Source organism: Nestor notabilis, unplaced genomic scaffold, assembly GCF_000696875.1.
Source record: "Nestor notabilis isolate BGI_N333 unplaced genomic scaffold, ASM69687v1 scaffold21767, whole genome shotgun sequence".
NCBI classification, from domain to species: Eukaryota; Metazoa; Chordata; class Aves; order Psittaciformes; family Psittacidae; genus Nestor; species Nestor notabilis.
Genome location: NW_009936419.1, coordinates 34275 through 52865, shown reverse-complemented (window position 1 = coordinate 52865; position 18591 = coordinate 34275). Strand labels below are relative to the sequence as shown.

General features: G+C 34.2%; 1 protein-coding gene across 1 annotated transcript in view; it reads left to right on the top strand.

The window, feature by feature from the left end:
- RYR3 (ryanodine receptor 3) overlaps nt 1-18591 on the top strand; it is a gene marked incomplete at its 5' end in the record, with an annotated part of 77796 nt that overhangs the window by 47300 nt on the left and 11905 nt on the right. The window contains 19 exons of the mRNA XM_010018342.1: nt 990-1099; nt 1945-1996; nt 2672-2725; nt 3003-3102; nt 3343-3422; nt 3680-3756; nt 5341-5414; nt 5657-5674; nt 6155-6235; nt 6658-6746; nt 7135-7263; nt 7626-7730; nt 8848-8929; nt 9242-10548; nt 12611-12666; nt 14594-14762; nt 15402-15488; nt 17018-17215; nt 17753-17883. Of these exons, the coding sequence (XP_010016644.1) occupies nt 990-1099; nt 1945-1996; nt 2672-2725; nt 3003-3102; nt 3343-3422; nt 3680-3756; nt 5341-5414; nt 5657-5674; nt 6155-6235; nt 6658-6746; nt 7135-7263; nt 7626-7730; nt 8848-8929; nt 9242-10548; nt 12611-12666; nt 14594-14762; nt 15402-15488; nt 17018-17215; nt 17753-17883 (2999 nt within the window). The remainder of the gene's footprint in view (nt 1-989; nt 1100-1944; nt 1997-2671; nt 2726-3002; nt 3103-3342; nt 3423-3679; nt 3757-5340; nt 5415-5656; nt 5675-6154; nt 6236-6657; nt 6747-7134; nt 7264-7625; nt 7731-8847; nt 8930-9241; nt 10549-12610; nt 12667-14593; nt 14763-15401; nt 15489-17017; nt 17216-17752; nt 17884-18591) is intronic.

Sequence of the window (18591 nt, the reverse complement as noted above, 5' to 3'; positions counted from 1 at the left end):
GAATATTGATTCAGAAAGCCTACTGCATTTTTCTCTTTCCCCTCTGTAGTTAGTTTGTCTGAAATACTTCCAGAGGGCCTATAGTATCTAAATACCATGAAAACGAAAATATGGCTTCATGGATCAGGTGAAGATAAATCAGGATTAGCAAAACGAGTCATGTTGTGTTTTTCAAAGACCCATTGGTATAGAAGGTTGTATGATATTTTCAAAATCACAGCTAATACATTCTTCTCATACTCATATGGTTATAGTCTTTGACTTTTTGGGTTTTTTTTCTGAAGGAAGAAACGACGCCATTAATCAAAACAGTGGTTACAATTCTTTCAGATTTACTAGAGCAGTAAATTGAACTCCTGTAATTACAATTATTACTATAATTACAATAATTCTACAATAATTACAAACCTTGCAAAGGGGTGATTACACAAGCAAGGTAAAGGTGATATGCTACTCTTCTGCCTGACTATTTTATATATCAAACTGCCAAAAAAAATGTTCAAAATTGACAATAAAAGCAGTCCTTACATTAATATGATAAATATATATATATATATAAGTATTGTAGCAAAGAGTAGTCTGAATAGGATTTATCTGATGTTATTAAAACAGTTGCATTTATCAATAATACTTCTGCTAAATAATTGAGCTGTGATTTTCTTTCAAGTCTGGTCCAGTGGAAACACATAATTTCTGCTGAATAAGGCTTCCCTAAGATTTTCACTGTCTCATTCTCAGTACTTTGCAAATGAGAAACTTCTAAAGTTAACATCGAATATGAATAGCAATCAGATATTCTTAACTGCTCCAGAGACATACAGGCACATAATGTTGCAGGTTATGCTGTAAGCTATTGAATAAGGTGAATACGGGAAGCTAATACAAATTGGAGAGAATAAAATTACTGAAATCTTTCTAAGCTTAATTGCTCAATTTTTTTCTTACTCATGAAGCTTAATTTTTATGTTCTGATACAAATCTTGAGACAGGCACCTCCAAAAAAAGAGGAAGAGGAAGAGGAAGAGACTGAGAAAAAGCAGCCTGATCCACTTCATCAGATTATCCTCTATTTTAGTCGCAGTGCTCTCACAGAGAGAAGGTAAAAAATCTGTCTTGAAAAGCACATTGAATAAAAGCACACAGTAATTGAATTTCTAGTAACATTAAAGAAGTGATTTAACACAACTTCAGTTCCTTATTGTGCATGGTGAATAACTTTTTGCCTCTCAGTTTCATTAGAGTTTTTATGTATTTAAATTCGATATAACCTTTTCATTGAGATGAATATTGACTGCTCTTGGAATTTTAAAAGCTTGGTTGAATACCTAATACGGAAATAACTGAGCATGAATTCCTATAAAAATATAAAGTCTACAGGAACTGCTGGGTTATTCAGAGTACCTTCCCCTGGTGTCTGCTGGTAATAGATGTGTGGTGGTGGTGTTGGTATTCATTAAATTTTATTCAATATATCAGATATTGATGTTCAGCATGCATCTCTTTCAGTGACAGTTTCTGATTTGAATTTAGACTGTTGATTGGAATATGTATTTTTTTATGAGTCGGGTACTTTAGTACTCCATATACTCTTTTTTGTATGACTAACGTAATCTTGCCATCTGACAGTTATAATTATTCTTATATCTCCATTATACTTTTCTGCACCTGCAACAGCCAGTGATCCTTACTTATCCAACCAAGTCCAAAAGTCCATGATGTCCAAATATGCCTCTAAACTGTTTAAATTAAAAAGTTACGGACTTGGTTTGAGATAAGAAAATGTATTCGTAACATGTTTTTCAAGTGTAATCACGTTTTAAGTAGACGTATATCTATTTTAATAAAATACCCTTTAATAAAATGGTATTTAAATGTTAGTAGGAGTATGACTTCTTTTTATTACTATATAATAAAATAATTTTGCTTATTCTTTACTCTTTATAGCAAACTAGAAGATGATCCTTTATATATTGCCTATTCTGCCATGATGGCAAAGGTAAATATAGCATTTCAAGTTCCATCCCTCACTCCTCTCAGGTACTTCCTATTAATTTTAAATGTTTCGCTCTGTTTCTTAAGTGGACTGGTTGATACTAGTAATTTATATATTTTTAATGAAGTGAATGCTGTTCAGTTATATATATAATGAGAAATTTCCTGCATTAAAATAAAACAATGAAATTCCAGTAGGTGCAGTCCTGTTGATATCACTTGGCACTTTGTTTTATATGGGATTAACTTATGAGCAGTCCTAACATGTTAGTTATTTTTATTCTTTGGGTAATTATGTTGGAGTTAAAAATTAAAATTCTAAGTCTGTTGAAATAAGTTGACAGGTTTTGCAACATACTGATCACAGCTGATACATGCGAGGAGAGTTTGACTGTGAAGAAAAGTATTATGGATATAAATAGAGATATGAAATAAGAACACATAGCCTGCAGTTACAGGGTGTATATGTAGTTGGATGAATACAGTGAAGTACTCACACGTTAGGGAATATCAGTTTCTTACGTGGATGAGAACAAATTACGGGAATTAAAATCTTCTTAGCACCTTTAATTGTTGCTTGAAAAGAATTCTTTGGTCATTTTTGTAAAAATACTATAGTAAAAATAGGCATATTTTATAATAAGACAAATTGTTTGCTCTCTCTTTCTAATATAAAAAGAGCTGTCAGGAAGAAGAAGAAGAGGAAGAAGAAGAAAAGGAAAAGACATTTGAGGTGAGAGCTTAAATAACATTTCTTTCTCACTGCATAAGGTGCAAGTGTCTTAAATGTTTCTACCAGATTAAATGCAAGAATAACAGAGTTACTGAGCTGATTTACTAGGTTATTCATATAAAACAAATGTGGTGTGTTCTTAAGTTTTGGAATCAAACAATCCATATGGATTATGGAGGCAGATGGCCTTCAACAACTTCAGATTTCTCATCATTCTGGGTTTTTTCTGAGCCAGTTACGTTCTGTATTCTGTTCTCATTTTTGTTCCCAAACCCAGGAGAAAGAAATGGAAAAACAGAGAACTCTCTATCAACAAGCTCGCTTACATGATCGTGGAGCTGCTGAGATGGTCCTTCAGATGATTAGTGCAAGCAAAGGTAATGTTCTGTGAAGTATGAAAAGTATACATGATCTACATATCACAGGTATAATGCTATACATACATAGAATGTATTATGTCATTATACCTATGATATGTATATCACATACAACTTGAATACGGCAATGAGGCAACATAAATGTCCATTACAACTATCCTAGGTAAAATTTCCAGACTGCTTTTCTCATTGAATAGTTCATAATTGCAAGTTCTAATGACTGTACCCTTGTTTTGACAGGTCATACAGGACCCATGGTTGTTGAAACACTAAAACTTGGTATCGCTATTCTAAATGGTGGGAATACCATAGTTCAACAGGTAATGCTTTCCTAATGACTGTGAATCTTGCTTGTAGAAAGAAGGAAAGTAATTTTGAGAATTTTAGTGTTTTTATTATAGTGCATTTTATTTTAAGCTAAACACTGAAGAAATATCGGGATACTTTTGGTACAATAACAATAATATTATTGCTTGCCAGTGACTTGCATTTCAGATAGTAATTCAGAAAGTTGTTGATTCATGTAATTCTAATATGGAGGGGTTTTTTTTTTCCTCCCAAAATGTACACCTTCTAGAAAATGCTAGACTACCTGAAGGAGAAAAAGGATGCTGGATTTTTTCAAAGTCTCTCTGGCTTGATGCAGTCCTGCAGGTAAAAGCATAAATTGTATTACTACAGTTTCAGTTTTATTCAGTTTGGTGGCTTATTGCTCAGTGCAGGTGGATTTCTTAGACTTATATTACAGGAGTCACAGATTGTAGAATTCTTGTTGAAAATTTTTGTGAATCAGAGGAATGGTATGTTAATCTTTTAGAGTATTCTTCCAAAGGAGAAAATAAAGCAAAGACTGTATATACCTTTGAAGGCTTAGTTTGGAGAGGCAGGAAAGTAAACTGTAATGGCTCCTTTACCGGCCCAACATCCCTTAAATTTTCTGCCTGGGTGGTTCTAAGGATAGAGAAAAGCCATCACTGAAGGAGACAGGCCAGTGGAGCTTTATCAAGCTTTCAGTTTCTCCACATCTCTTATGAGTTACGTAATCTCTCTTTCTTCACTTGAATCCTCTCCAAATATATCTCAGGTTTGCTAGAGGAGATGTCACGTCACCAGTGGGACTACAGTAGCCCATTCCCTTGATAAACCAGAAGTCCAAGTTAGTTAAGGTAAAGAAGTTGGGAAACTGTTGGTGTTTCTGATTACACTTACAGTAGACAACCTCCTTTTCTTAGTCTTTTAAAGCAACAGAAGGGTTCTGAATGAGTAGACTGGAAATTAGAATCAGAGGAGCTATATGAAGACACGAAAAAATGTGGAAGGAATGGTGACCTGCACTGCAGAAATTATTGCCGAGTAGTTGCAATCTAATTAAATAACATCTGACTTCTAATTTTTACATTTATGTAGAACAATTTAGCAAGGATTTGATCAAACAGGACCTGCAGTGATGATATTACCAGTTGTGTATGTGTATTGTTCAGGACTTCATTAAAAAAAAGGTTTTGATAAAATGACTTGAACACTGACAAGGGAATGAAAATGATGCTTTAAAAATGCTTTTAGTTTTAGTGATGTTGCTATATTGCAGAATATGTGACTGCATTGCTTTTAACTGAAAAAGAAAAGAGATAATCATAGAACTGTATTTGGACTGTCCGAATGAAAGTATTCTCACTGGGTGGTGAGAAGAATCATCCTTTTTATTCCATGTGCTGATCTGTGTGAAGTTAGCAATAGAAAATTCAGGTATCAGTGTATTTTGACCTTGGAAGATAAGGAATCTCTTGATTGTCTTCTGACTATGGAATCAGAGATATTCCATATGTCTTCTGAATAACAATAATGCATAATATATGCAGTAACAATATAATATAAATAATAGTGATAACTTAGTGGAAACGAATGTGACAGAGAAATGTCCTTCTGGCAGGCAGGTTTAAATCACTATAGAGAGTAATATTTCAGGTTCCTTTTCCACTTTTCATTTCTATATGAAACCATGAATGACTGGAAGTGAGGTGAGGTAAGTGGTGAGACCTGACTTGGGACTCATTTCTTTCCAGAAATCAACACTGGACCCTTATTTTCATCACAAGCTCTTTTATTTAATGTTCATATTAAATAAAATAGGAGGCAATGCATGTCACAGTGGGTCAAAACTAGTTGTTGAAGGCCTCCAGGGATTTCCTAGATGAAAATAATTTTCCACTTTTTGTTCTTGTTTTTTTTCAATGAAAGTGTTCTTGACTTGAATGCGTTTGAGAGACAAAATAAAGCAGAAGGCCTGGGGATGGTTACTGAAGAAGGAACTCGTAAGTAGCATGAAACTGATTCCAGGAGTGCTTCAAACATTATTTGTGCTTCCTACTTTAACTAGAACTGTTATTTACGGTGGCTTGAATTTTCTGTTGATAAGCTTATTATAAGTAATTCTAGGCTTTGAGTTCTGAATATGCTTTATATTTACAATATCTTTAGCAATAATTTTTAAGAAAAACATTGTAACTTCCAATATTCTTATCTTGTATTCTTGTTATTTTTCTTTGATCCACAGTCATCGTTCGTGAGCGTGGTATGTTTGGGTTTACAGTTTTTGATACTATTGTTGCAAAACTGTGTTGCAAATACAGAGAGAAATCTTTGATTGCATCTTCCCAGATATATTTAGGTTTAGCTTTATGGTCTGCAGCAGGTTGTGTGCTCAGCTTGGATGAACAGTTTGACGCTTATTAAAAAAGTGTCATTCATACTTAAGGCATGATTTTAGTTATGACTAACAATTTATTTATTAGATATATATCCTGTTGTGCTTTTTTAAATTATTTTTTAATTTATTTAACCATGGATGCATTGGAGTGCTAAATATTTTGGCTTTGCTTTTTCTGTCTGTTCTTCTTTTCTTTAGTATCAGTCTGTTTCTTTTGAATTGCTTTACGCTTTTATAATATTGTCTTTTACTAGAATTCCAGTTGTAAAGGTTGCTGTAAGATTGTGTTCTGCGTATTTGACCATGACAGTTGTCACATAATCGTTGTACTTATATATTTTAAAGGTGAAAAAGTGTTGCAGCATCATGAATTTACTAGAGATCTATTTAGATTTTTACAACTCCTCTGTGAAGGGCATAACAATGGTAAGTGAACTGAATTAATATTGGGGAAAATGTATGACGAGTCTGTTCTTAAACAGAGTTGAACAGAATTAAATAGATTCTAATGGCTTTTTCCTTCTAATTCATTTTGTCTTCTGAGGGGAAACTAGTATGCCAACAATTCAAATTGTGGAGTTCAGTTTGAATTTTTAAGTCATAACATAATTTTAGTTTTTATGCCAATTATTAATAGTAAAGCTTTCTGCAAGTCATGTGGGTAACAATTCTTCAGTTGTATGTACATTGTGATCTACTATAGTTCACTTTCCACCACATAAGCATCTGTACCCAACAAGCTACATAAAAATAATACATTCTGCACGTCTCCATGAAAATATGAAAACAACCTTGTATTTGTTATTTCCTATATATATTAACCAATCACAAATCACTTCTTATTTCAGATTTTCAAAATTACCTGCGTACTCAGATGGGCAACACCACAACAGTGAATATTATCATTAGTACAGTTGACTATCTCTTACGTCTTCAGGTGAGACAAAACCAGAGAAAAATGGAATACAACATATTTGCCTTTCCTTCATTTTTGTAAATTCACATTTTACTGGAATCAAATGTGAAAATCCTCTCTTCAGGGATATCTAAAATGAAGAATTCTGATATAATGTATTTCATCACTTCTTTCCTTTTAAAATAGATGAGCTTTCAGAATTCTGTGTGAAACCAGGTGGTTTTTTTACTTTGTTTTTACTTCTTCAGAGAGCAGTTAGATAAAATCACAAAAAGTTATTTTCATGAGAAACAGATTGATACAAAATGCTGAATTTTATCTGCTGCTGATTCAACTTTTGGTGATACAAATGCAGGCATACTGCGTACAGAATCCAAAATTAGACAATATAACATTGTTTTTTTTCTAGGAATCAATCAGTGACTTCTATTGGTACTATTCAGGAAAGGATGTTATTGATGAATCAGGACAACGTAACTTCTCTAAAGCTTTGGCTGTCACCAAACAAATATTCAATTCCCTTACAGAATATATTCAGGTAAACAAAATATTTTACTCACAGTACCAGCAATGAAATTCTATGGCCTGATAATATCCTTATCGTAACTCTGTAAATATTTTGGCTTTATTTTTCTTAAATCTGATAAAGTGACATAGCATCACTGGTCCACTGTAAAGTTAATACTAAAACATGCAAATGGCTACATATTTAATATGATATGATTGAATATTCATGTACTAGATACCAGAGACCTTTGGAAGCTTTCTCTTGTAGCTTCATGGAAACCTGAAGTTTCTTTTTTTTATTTTTTTGGGGAGAAATCTTAGGAAACAATTTGTTTTATTTGTTTTGATTTATTTCAATAAATAAAAAATGTGTTTCTTTCTTAAATTTTTTAGGGTCCTTGCATAGGTAATCAACAGAGTCTGGCTCATAGTAGGCTGTGGGATGCAGTTGTTGGCTTTCTTCATGTTTTCGCCAATATGCAGATGAAACTTTCACAGGTATGTTCAGTAGTCAAATCATCTGTCTTTCATATGTTAGTCAAGTGAATGTTGAAAGCTGTAAAGCAGTTAATGTGCTGATACTCACTGGTTGTGCATGGGCGTAATGTAGAGGTCCAAGACTAAATCTCAGGACTAGCATCTTCGTATCACTCCTTTCAGCATTAATCATCATGGTGCACTCACTTTTTCTAATATCAAACTCACTACTTCCAGCTCAATTACACCCTTCTGATAATGAAGGTGGCAATTTGTTCCTCCCTGTTACCAAAACCTGATGACCTCTCAGAGCAGAAGCACCATTAAAAGCATGGTTCCCATGCTACAGATAAGTAAGGCAAGAGAAAACCTGGGAAAAATTCAGAGAGAGAGGGAATGTGACAATCAACTTGTCCCATTAATTCATCACAGGCATGGAGCAAGAGGGCAACAGGCAGTATTCATTTCACTGTGCAGAGCATTGTGGAGTCCTGCCCCTCCTCACAGTTTCAGGTTTCTGTGTTCTTTTGCAACGGCTGCTTAATGTACCCATATGCTCAGGCCACTGGGAACTGAAGGCAACAGTGCAGAGTCATTCTCACTCTTATTCAGTGCTCTGCTACCGTCTGACTTACAAGATTTCTAAGATACCTTATGGAAGTATATCTGAATTTTCAGGATGCTTCACAGTTTTAGGTCTTTAATCTTAGTCACAAATCCATGTTAGACTTACCATGTTCTGTAGTTAAACTAAACAGTTGTAGTTCTGTTTGAGTGGTAATGCATTTTGCCATTAAATATTCCCTGTGAAGCGAGAAAGGGTGAATTTTTTCTGAGATGACTGCTGTCAGATGTGTCGAATAATCAAGTTTGTGATTTTTTTGCTGTCCCTTATCTGCCCTTTTGTACTCCTTAATGCTTTATTAAATCTTATCTTTATGGTATTAATACCTCTGCTGTAGTAAATTACCCTCATACTGTATAAGACCTCTGATATTAATCATAATAAAATGAGTGAAATCTGGAGGAACGTGAACTACATTTAGATGACCATCCTGCATACTGTTTTTTCCAAATGTATTTAATTTTCCAGATAAATGCAAATTAAAACAACCTTATACTTTTGGTTTCTTTACAGGACTCTGCTCAGATTGAATTGCTCAAAGAACTGTTAGATCTGCTAAAAGATATGGTAGTGATGCTCTTGTCACTGCTTGAAGGTTGGACCTGTTTTTCTTTATGGTCAAATATGATTATCTCAGCTTCGTAATGTAAAATATGATAATTATGTTAATCCTTCTAAACTGTTTTTAAATTGCCTTTATGTAATGTCAGGAAAAACTTCACACTTATTTAATAATTATTGTGGAATGTACTTAGTCTTGAAAAAGAGGGCTGCTACAAAAAAGCATATCGAAAGAAAAATTACAATGTTCCAGAACATTTTTGTTCTGTTCTTAGAATGAATATGAAATTAATTTATTTAAAATTTAGCAATGACAAATAACTTCCTGTTTTCACTTGCTGTGTAGGCAATGTTGTAAATGGAACTATTGGAAAACAAATGGTTGACACTCTTGTAGAATCATCTAGCAATGTAGAAATGATTTTGAAGTTCTTTGACATGTTCCTCAAGTTAAAAGATCTGACTAACTCAGATGCTTTCAAAGAGCATGACCCAGATGGTAAAGGCATCATTTCAAAGAAGGAATTTCAAAAATCAATGGAGACTCAAAAACAATATTTCCTGCTGTCCTGTGCAGAAGCTGATGAAAATGATATGTTTAACTATGTTGATTTTGTGGAAAGATTCCATGAACCGGCTAAAGACATTGGATTTAATGTAGCAGTATTGCTAACAAACCTTTCAGAGCACATGCCTAATGACTCACGCCTTCAGAGCTTACTTGAACCTGCAGAAAGTGTTCTTAATTACTTTGAACCATACCTTGGCCGCATTGAAATAATGGGCGGAGCCAAGAAAATAGAAAGAGTTTACTTTGAAATCAGTGAATCCAGTAGAATGCAGTGGGAGAAGCCACAGGTGAAGGAATCTAAAAGGCAGTTTATATTCGATGTTGTAAATGAAGGTGGAGAGCAAGAAAAAATGGAACTCTTTGTGAATTTCTGTGAAGACACAATCTTTGAAATGCAGTTAGCATCCCAGATCTCTGAAACGGATTCTTCTGAGAGGCCTGAGGAAGAGGCAGGGGCAGAATCTTGTTATGTAGTGGATACTGGAGATGATGAGGAAGAAGAAAAGTCTCTGGAATCTGCTTCAGCTTTTGCAATGGCCTGTGTTGCAGTGAAGAAGAATGTTGCCAACTTTTTTAAAATGATCACTGTGAAGAATCTAAGGAAACAATACCGGAAAGTTAGAAAGATGACAGTAAAGGAGATGGTGAAACTGTTTTTCTCCTTTTTCTGGCTCCTATTTGTAGGGATGTTCCAACTGTTCTTTAGTGTAGTGTGGGGAATTTTTCAGATTCTTTGGACCACTGTATTTGGGGGTGGCCTGGTTGAGGGAGCAAAAAATATTAAAGTGACTAAAATACTAGGGGACATGCCTGACCCAACACAATTTGGAATCCATGATGATGTTATGGAAGCAGAAAAAGCGGAAGGCGTCGAGCATGGCATCAGAGCTGACCTTGTGCAGTTTGTGAAGGGTGAAAAGGGAGAAGCTGACATCATATCAGACATTTTTAGCATTCATACAAAGAAAGAAGGTAGCTCAAAACATGGCCATGATGCTGGGCTTGGAGATATTGCAGAAATCCTTGGTACTGATATCCAGTCATCTCTGGAAAACACAGTTCGTAAGAAAAAAGGACTACAGGTACGTTGAAGAGATTTTTTATTTCTTTGCAGAAAATAATAATAAGACAAATATATTACTGAATTTTCTATTAGTAACTGAGTTATTTCTCAGTTAACTGATTAATAAATGTTCTTGGTGAGAACATGCTTTATAATCTGTATTCTTAAAAAAACCAAACAACGACCCAAAACCAAAACAGCAGAGTTTACATGCCCAGTGTGTTTAGATTTCACTGCAGTAAATTGTTATTGTTCATTTGGACTGCATTCAGAACAAAAATTGCTAGCAGCTTCTTAGACATGAATTTTGCTTTAAATGGTTTACAGTCTTGTTTATTTTGCAGACCCCATTTTTCCACAGTATATTTCAATTACTTTTACAATCTGTTTTCTCCATAATGCCTTGTCATTACCATCTTTCCTGTACATGCTTTACTCATCACTTTTTCCTATTATTTGAAATATTTTTTCCTGAATTCATTGTTACTATGTTTACCATTTAATCATTCTTTCCTTATATTCTGATTTATGAACAGTATATTTTGTTCCACTCAGCTGAGCTAAATATAACCTATCATTCTGTTTTGAAAATGGATTGAACTAGATGTCAAAATGAAAATGCATTTGCCATATTTGGAAGGCATTATGTTTCACTCTACACTTTAGATCTGTTTCCACTTGTTATTCAGGTATATCTTTCCTTTCATTAATCCACCTCTTTACAGTATGCTTTCCAGATATTTTCAAGATGAACCTCCATTGTACAACTTACTTCGTTATGTCCTCTTCATTTGTATGCTTTTCTCCAAGATTTGTTGCCTAGATCAAACCGTATATTTTCATTTATTTTTATCATTTATTTATTAATTCATTTTTAAGTGTGTACTTAAAAGTTACAGTCTTTTAAAAAAGGGATTTATTCGTTCTTCTTCTCCCCCTTAGAAGAACTAGGCATTATCAAATGATCTCTGAATTACCCTCCATCAGCTTGAGATCTTATGGGAAACAATTTGTGAAAGTTATGCTTTCATCACATGTACTAGAGGAGGTTCCTCAGATAAGAGGTGATATAAGGGAAGCAAGATTGATTTTTTTGTAAATTCTTTCTCTACTTACATGTGAGAGACAGGCATCCAGGTGATTAGTGGGGGAAAGGCACAGATAACTGTAACTTTAGATTCCTTTGTGAATCCAGGACTTTGGAGCCTGCTTCTCTTTGATTTCCAGTGAAGCTTAGGTATTCAGACTGCATTTAAAATGAGTTTACTTTGGTCTTGCAACACTAAGCCTAAACATGTTTGAAATCCAGGCTCCAACTTCTTTGCTGCAGTTAGCTATCTGTAAAATTGTATATTATTTTTTCCTTATCTCAAGGGACTGTTGTAAACACACACTTAGGTGGTTTTGAGGTGTGCAAGTAAGGGTTTAATGAACCATCAACCTACCTAAGACAAATAGTTTGAAGAAAATACTGCGTTAAGTAAAAGCTGTTTAAATAATTGTCTGTTTGCAATTGCATCAGTTGACAAAGCGATTGGGTTTTATACTATCTGATAATTACACAGGTCTTTTTCAGATTTTTGATGCTATCACTGATACACTATTCCTCGTTTTATATTTGGAATGAGGGAAACTGATGCTCATTGTCTACATAATCAGTAACTGCACTGAGTCTTCGTGAGTGACTATTGTATTATGGTATGATCTAAATGCAGTTAGTTGCCTTCATCCTCAAATGGTCACATGATCTGTCTCATAACCACATATAATTACTTTACGTTCTTAAAGGTCTTTTCCAACTTAGCTGATTCTATGACTCTGAGTTGTTCAGTCAACTGGGCTAGTTACAATATTGGTAACACTATGCTGAAAAAGGCTATCAGAAGAATTTCTGTAGTTTTCATTGTTTACGCCTAGTCTGAGCTGTCTACTTTTTAAAAATCAAATACTTTAAAAGTGCAAAGTGGTATAAAAAAAAATAATGTGGTAATTATCTTATTTGTATCTTAGAAAACAGTAACTAAAGTTATCAAAATTTTATTTGAATGGATCCATTTTGAGAGTTAAAATACTTTTTGCAGATATCTGAAATTGCAAAAGCTGAAACAGAAAGAAAAGCAGAAGCTGAGAAGGCTGAGTAAGTTACACAATTCCTGTTTGATTCCTTGGTAATTCCTAATGCTAGATAATTTGTCCAGAAAGAATCCAAGCAATGCTCAGTATTCAAAGCACTTTCTGTACGCTTTGTCTCATCAGTATTTTGAAAACCAGCAGTACCTAAGAGGCAGCAAACCATTTCAGTGGGCAACAAAATAGTGATCTGATTTTTGTGGCCTTTGACAGTTCTGCATATATAAATCTGTGGCCATTGTCTTTTTAAAAATTCCCCTAACTACCTTTAAAAATAAGCACCAGTCTTGGAAAAAACTCTGCAACTTGTCATTATTGCTATTTACACTTCCCCTACTACCCACTATAATTTTCAGGCAATAATAGTTTAAATTAATATTATTACTGGTGTTTATCTGTTTTCAAGTCCCTTCTTGCATTTTATTTTTACAAAATTGTTTTGATATCATTTGTCTCTCTCTTCAATCCCTGCGGGGATGTTAAATATCATTGTCACTGTTTAGAGCACTACCAGTAACTAAAAAGTGCATTTCAAGTCTTCTATGGGTTTTTTGGCACCATGTGTCTAAAGAACCTGTTGATGAGTGTTACTCAGTATGAAGATAACAACTTCAAAATAAGCAGTTTCTGAAACTTGTTTCACCTAGACGGTGTTATAATATAATACTAAGTTGGTTAATATTTAGATTGCTCAAACGACACCTTTTAAAAGTTTTGTTAAATTATATCACTGCTGGGCTTTTTTCTTTGTTGACCGATTTCAGTTTCCTGATTTAGACACTAGAAGCATATTAAGCAGAGCTTCAGTGAAGCAACTTCTAAGTATCTAGGAATTTGCCAAAAATCTCCTGTGCCACTCTTCTTTCTTATTTTCGACTTTCTCACCTCTTATTTTTCATAAGCATGATCTCCTTCTACCTCTTTAATTTTATTGAACTTGTTTTCCTGATTCTCTGTTGCCTTCACTTGTCTGCCATACTTAATTCTGCTCTCAAGTAATTTTGCAGCATATTCAAATTGCCTTCAGCTTAAAAATCTGAGTTTAATGGTTTATATTCTGAGGCTGCAAGATGGACTTTTTTGGTAGAAGATAAATACATTCTCAGACACCCATCATATGACTCCTACTGTAGTAGTAGTGGGATATAGTGAAGCACATACTGCATTTCATTATCCTCATGCCTTAAAACTTTCAACCACCTCAATGCCTCAACATTCTTTTACATATATGCAAATTCAGCTGGTTTTCGGTGGGTTTTTTTCTCTTTTTCTTATTTTTTTTTTTTTTTTTTTTTTGGTTGAGTAACTGAATTCCCCTATTGCTATATACCATCTTGGTACTTAATTTTCATAGAGGCAATTCAGTGGTGCAGGAAGAATGATTGTAATCTACATACTTCATAAGGTGTGACCTTCTGAAGTAAACTTCCTTCTCGTTGGTCATTCATCTCTGTAAAAACAGTGATACCCTTGATTTAAATTAATTCATTTTATGATACTGTGATTCAATTATGATCCTGTGTATTAAATCCCAAAAGCTTTATTTCTGTTTTTCAGCCTCAGGTTTAAGAAAGTACATGTGGACTCTCATTTTTTTTTTGTATATTACTTGTATTGAGTATATATGTACATCACTGGTTTTGGCAAACATTATCCACTTCACTCTTGATGCCGTAACTTCTGCCTGGTTTTTGGCTTTTTACCTTCTTGATCTCTCCCCAACACCTCTATCTGTGCATATAATTTGAAGCTAAGGTCACTTTTTTACTCTGATTTACTCTCTACCTCAAATCTTTCACTTAGAATCATTTTTCTTCCAGTGTCAAAACTAGCTTCCAAAGCCAAACTTTCTGAATTGGGATTCCTTCTAAAGGAATGCATGTACAATACAGAAGTTTGGCTCGGTATTTTTGTTTCGATTGCTTTTCTTCTAGCATGGAAGATGGTGAGAAACAAGATAAAGCAAAGGAAGTACAATCTGAGCAGCTAGAAGAGGGGAAAATAAAGAAAAAGAAGCGAAGGCATGGGCAAAAAATTGAGAAACCAGAGGCTGTAATGGCTAACTTCTTCAAAGCTTTGGAAATTTATCAAACAAAAATGCTTGTAAGTTTTTCTTAAATTATTTTAGTCATTGAATTTTTATTTATGTAATATAGAACTTTCGTTTGATATTGAAGGGAGAAATGTCATCATAAAAGGAACATTGGCATGAGTTTTCAAATGACTGTGTTCAGTCTTTTGTGATTTTTATAGTACTTCAGAGACTTAAATACAAAAAGTGTTTGTGTGCATGATTTCCCCTATCTTGGTCTAACAGGACAGATAAACCTCTTGAGCTCCTTGTTAGGAGCTCCCTATTTTCCCTAATCTAACTTCTAGAATCTGTAAATTCTATTTTCTATAGGATTTTTCTTTATTCTTAAAAAATCAAATTATGAACTCTATGAATCTATTTTAAGTAGTTTATTCCAGTATTTTAGCATTTCAATGCCAGACTTCCTCCTAGAAAGTTTTCTTTAATATTTCAGTCTTCCCTGTTGCAATTGCAAGATGTTATTTTTAATCCCGTTTACCATGAAATGGGAGAACAGGCTACCAAGAAATGCCCTTCCTTGTTATAAGTGGTGTATGAAGGCAACACAATTATATATTTACTTTCTTAGAAACCTTGCTTTCTTACCTTGGTATTAGCTAGAGGCTGCCTCTAATTTTTTTCTTTCTTTTTTTTTTTTTTACTTTCAGCACTACTTGGCAAGAAATTTTTATAACTTAAGGTTTCTTGCTCTATTTGTTGCATTTGCCATCAACTTTATTCTTCTATTTTACAAGGTAAGATTATACATTGTTCTTTAAATGGGGTTTTTTGTTACTTTCAGAGGAATATTTAATGATGGTTTCAATGCTTGTTTAATAAAGTCCTTCAAACACAAACTAAAGCATTTAGATATGAAATAGTTAATAATTTAAATTTTTAAATTTTGTAACTAAAATTTGTGATATTAAACCTACTCTGATTTTATTTTGTTCAGGCTAAATGAAAAGATGTATTTCATTCCTCTGTTATAGTTCCTTTTGTGTTTCTAGGCATTTTTTCATTTATTCAGAGGAATCTGTTACTGTTTAAATTGTTAATCTTGTCATGGGAAATTTGAAATCCAACTAAAAAAATGCCAAAATTGTTGCATTTTTTTCTCTAATTGTTTTAAAAATACTGAGAGACTTCAGTTCATCTGATTTTTCTCAGTGGTTATATTTCTGCTTTTTCTAAAGAACCCTACTGACTTCAGTTGGTTTTGACTGATCATTTCAGAATGAGATTAATGTCCCAGCTGAACTAGATCAGCTCATATGTTTGAGTTATATTTAATTTGTACATATTTATTTTTTTTCATGCCTTTCAGGCTCAGGGGTCATGCTTGCTTCTGTTTATTTTTTCATTAATTTATTAATCTGTAATGAATATCAAAGGTATATTTTTTTGCCATTTTTTCCGTTCTCCCATTTCCATGTGGGAGTATAATTCCCTTATTTGCTTCATTTTCTTTATTGCCATTGCCAATATGGTTGTTAGCGACTGTTGTGATTAAGAAATATCTATACTGGGATTGAGACTTTAACTGATGGGTATGAGCAGGCTCAAGAAATGTAAAGGTGTTTTTTCTATCACCAATGAAGAAGGTTATATATCCATACTTTAAAATTAATCTTAGAGGTTTATCTGAATCTCATGAGTGCTTCAGGTTCTGGTGTGTATACCCAATGATACAATGTAGAATATCTTCACTAATTATATCACTGAATCTTCACAACCTCTGTCCATGAAAAGGAGTAGAATTCACTAAAGAGAACTCCCGTCCATAAAAGCCTCAGGTTTTTTTTCCTCTCTGTACACATTTGAAGTCCACAAGAAAAGTCCTCTAAGCTAAGTCATGACATAAATTATGGACAATGAACAGGTCATTAACATGAGAACGTCATTACTTTCTTGACTTTAGTAATCAGGAACAATATAGATTACAAAACAAACCCTAAATTCAGTCATATTAGATAACCCTGCCATTATCTGGTTCTTTGAAGAAAACATTTTTTCATAACTTTTTCCTTGGTGGTTTTGGTTTTGCTATGGCGCAGTTAAAGGAGAGATTTGTAAACTGTCATGTGCCTGCACTTGCTTTTTCTAGATTCTCAGTGACATTAGATGATGTGAGACTTCTGCTGTGAAAAGGAAGGACATTACTGTTCAAAGCTAATGCTCTATCATCTTCCCATGAGCAGGCTCTGCAAACATCATTTGTCATTGCAGTAAAGCAAAAGCTTTTAAGTTTATTGTGTTTTCAATGTGCTTGAATTTTTCTCAGGTGACAGAAGAGCCACTTGATGAAGTAGACGAAGACTCTAATCTCTGGAACTCTTTCGATGAAGAGGAGGAGGATGAGGGCATGGTATTTTTTGTTTTAGAAGAAAGTACAGGTTATATGGCACCTGCTCTCAGAGCACTGGCAGTTATACATACTATCATCTCCTTTGTCTGTGTGATTGGATACTATTGCTTAAAGGCAAGTTCTGAATCTTATTTTACTAATGTATTATTTGTTGAAGAACATTGGCGATGTCCTGAAGTAATTTTTGAGCTAATACTGGAATACCTGTTTGTACCTAGTCGTTTTACAGATTCTCACTATTCAATATGCAAGTTTGTTTTCCTTGTTTACTCAGTCTGGCAGAGACTGACTTAGCTTTCTTCATACCAGAGTGTGCATTTGGGGTTTGTGGTTAGAAGAGTGTTGCTAACACACCCACGTTTTGGTTATTGCTGAACAGTGCCTGCACAGCATGAAGGCTTTCTCTGCTCTACCCACTCTGTGCATTCTCCAGCGAGTACATTGAGAGGAGGCAAACCGAGTGGGGGTAGAGGGTTGACTTCCAATGCAGCCACTGGTCAGAGACTCTAGGCATTGATCTGCATGTGGGAGGTTTTAGTGTGATGTTTGGTCTTATATGGTATTATAAAGAATATTTAATACTGTAGGTAGATATCATGGTTTCTAAAAATATGTAAGCCGTGATAAAGATGCCCATTGTCATTTTCATAGGTACCTCTGGTTGTATTCAAGAGAGAAAAGGAGGTAGCTAGAAAGCTGGAATTTGACGGACTATACATAACTGAACAGCCATCTGAAGATGATATTAAAGGACAGTGGGATCGCCTGGTTATAAACACTCCGTATGTAAAATTATATTGTTACATGTAAGCTCGTTAAGCCACTGATCTAGAACTTTTGGTGTCCACCTGTCACCTAGTTCATCTAAAAGAAAGGCATTTTTTACCATATTTTGCATGCTACGGCAGTAGATTCTGATGTGAAATCCTGCATTATCTGTTTATTTCACAAATACCATCCTAGCATGTATATTCCACCTGCTTTTATTTTTCTAGAGTTTGCAAGGACTGTACCTCTTACCTTAACAAGCTCTCTTCAAGACATTTCACATATTAGTCACTACTGAGACAGCTTTAAGAAGATAACTTCCTTTTCAGTGACTCAATTTCACATTCATATTGTATATAGCAGCATTCTCCTGCCTTTCTTTCCCACTTCTTGCTAACAAAATTTGTATATGAAAAGAGAAGTTACTAGTGTAAAATAGCAATTCCAGAATTTGAGTAGGTCTGACAGGAATTACTGTCAGGTTGTATGCACTAGCAAATACTGTGCTAGTTATACACTAATTCTAGGAGACTCACCTGCTCTGTGAGTGAATGATCAAAGTATAGGCATGAAAAACACCAGTAAGCTCCAGCAGTTTGTAGAAGCAACACAGACAATTACAGCAAGTCAGCTCTCTTCTCTTGAAACGATGCCTTATCTACAGGCTATTTACTCTTTCAAAACAAACAGAATCACCTTTTGGTACTAGTATACCTAGGCTT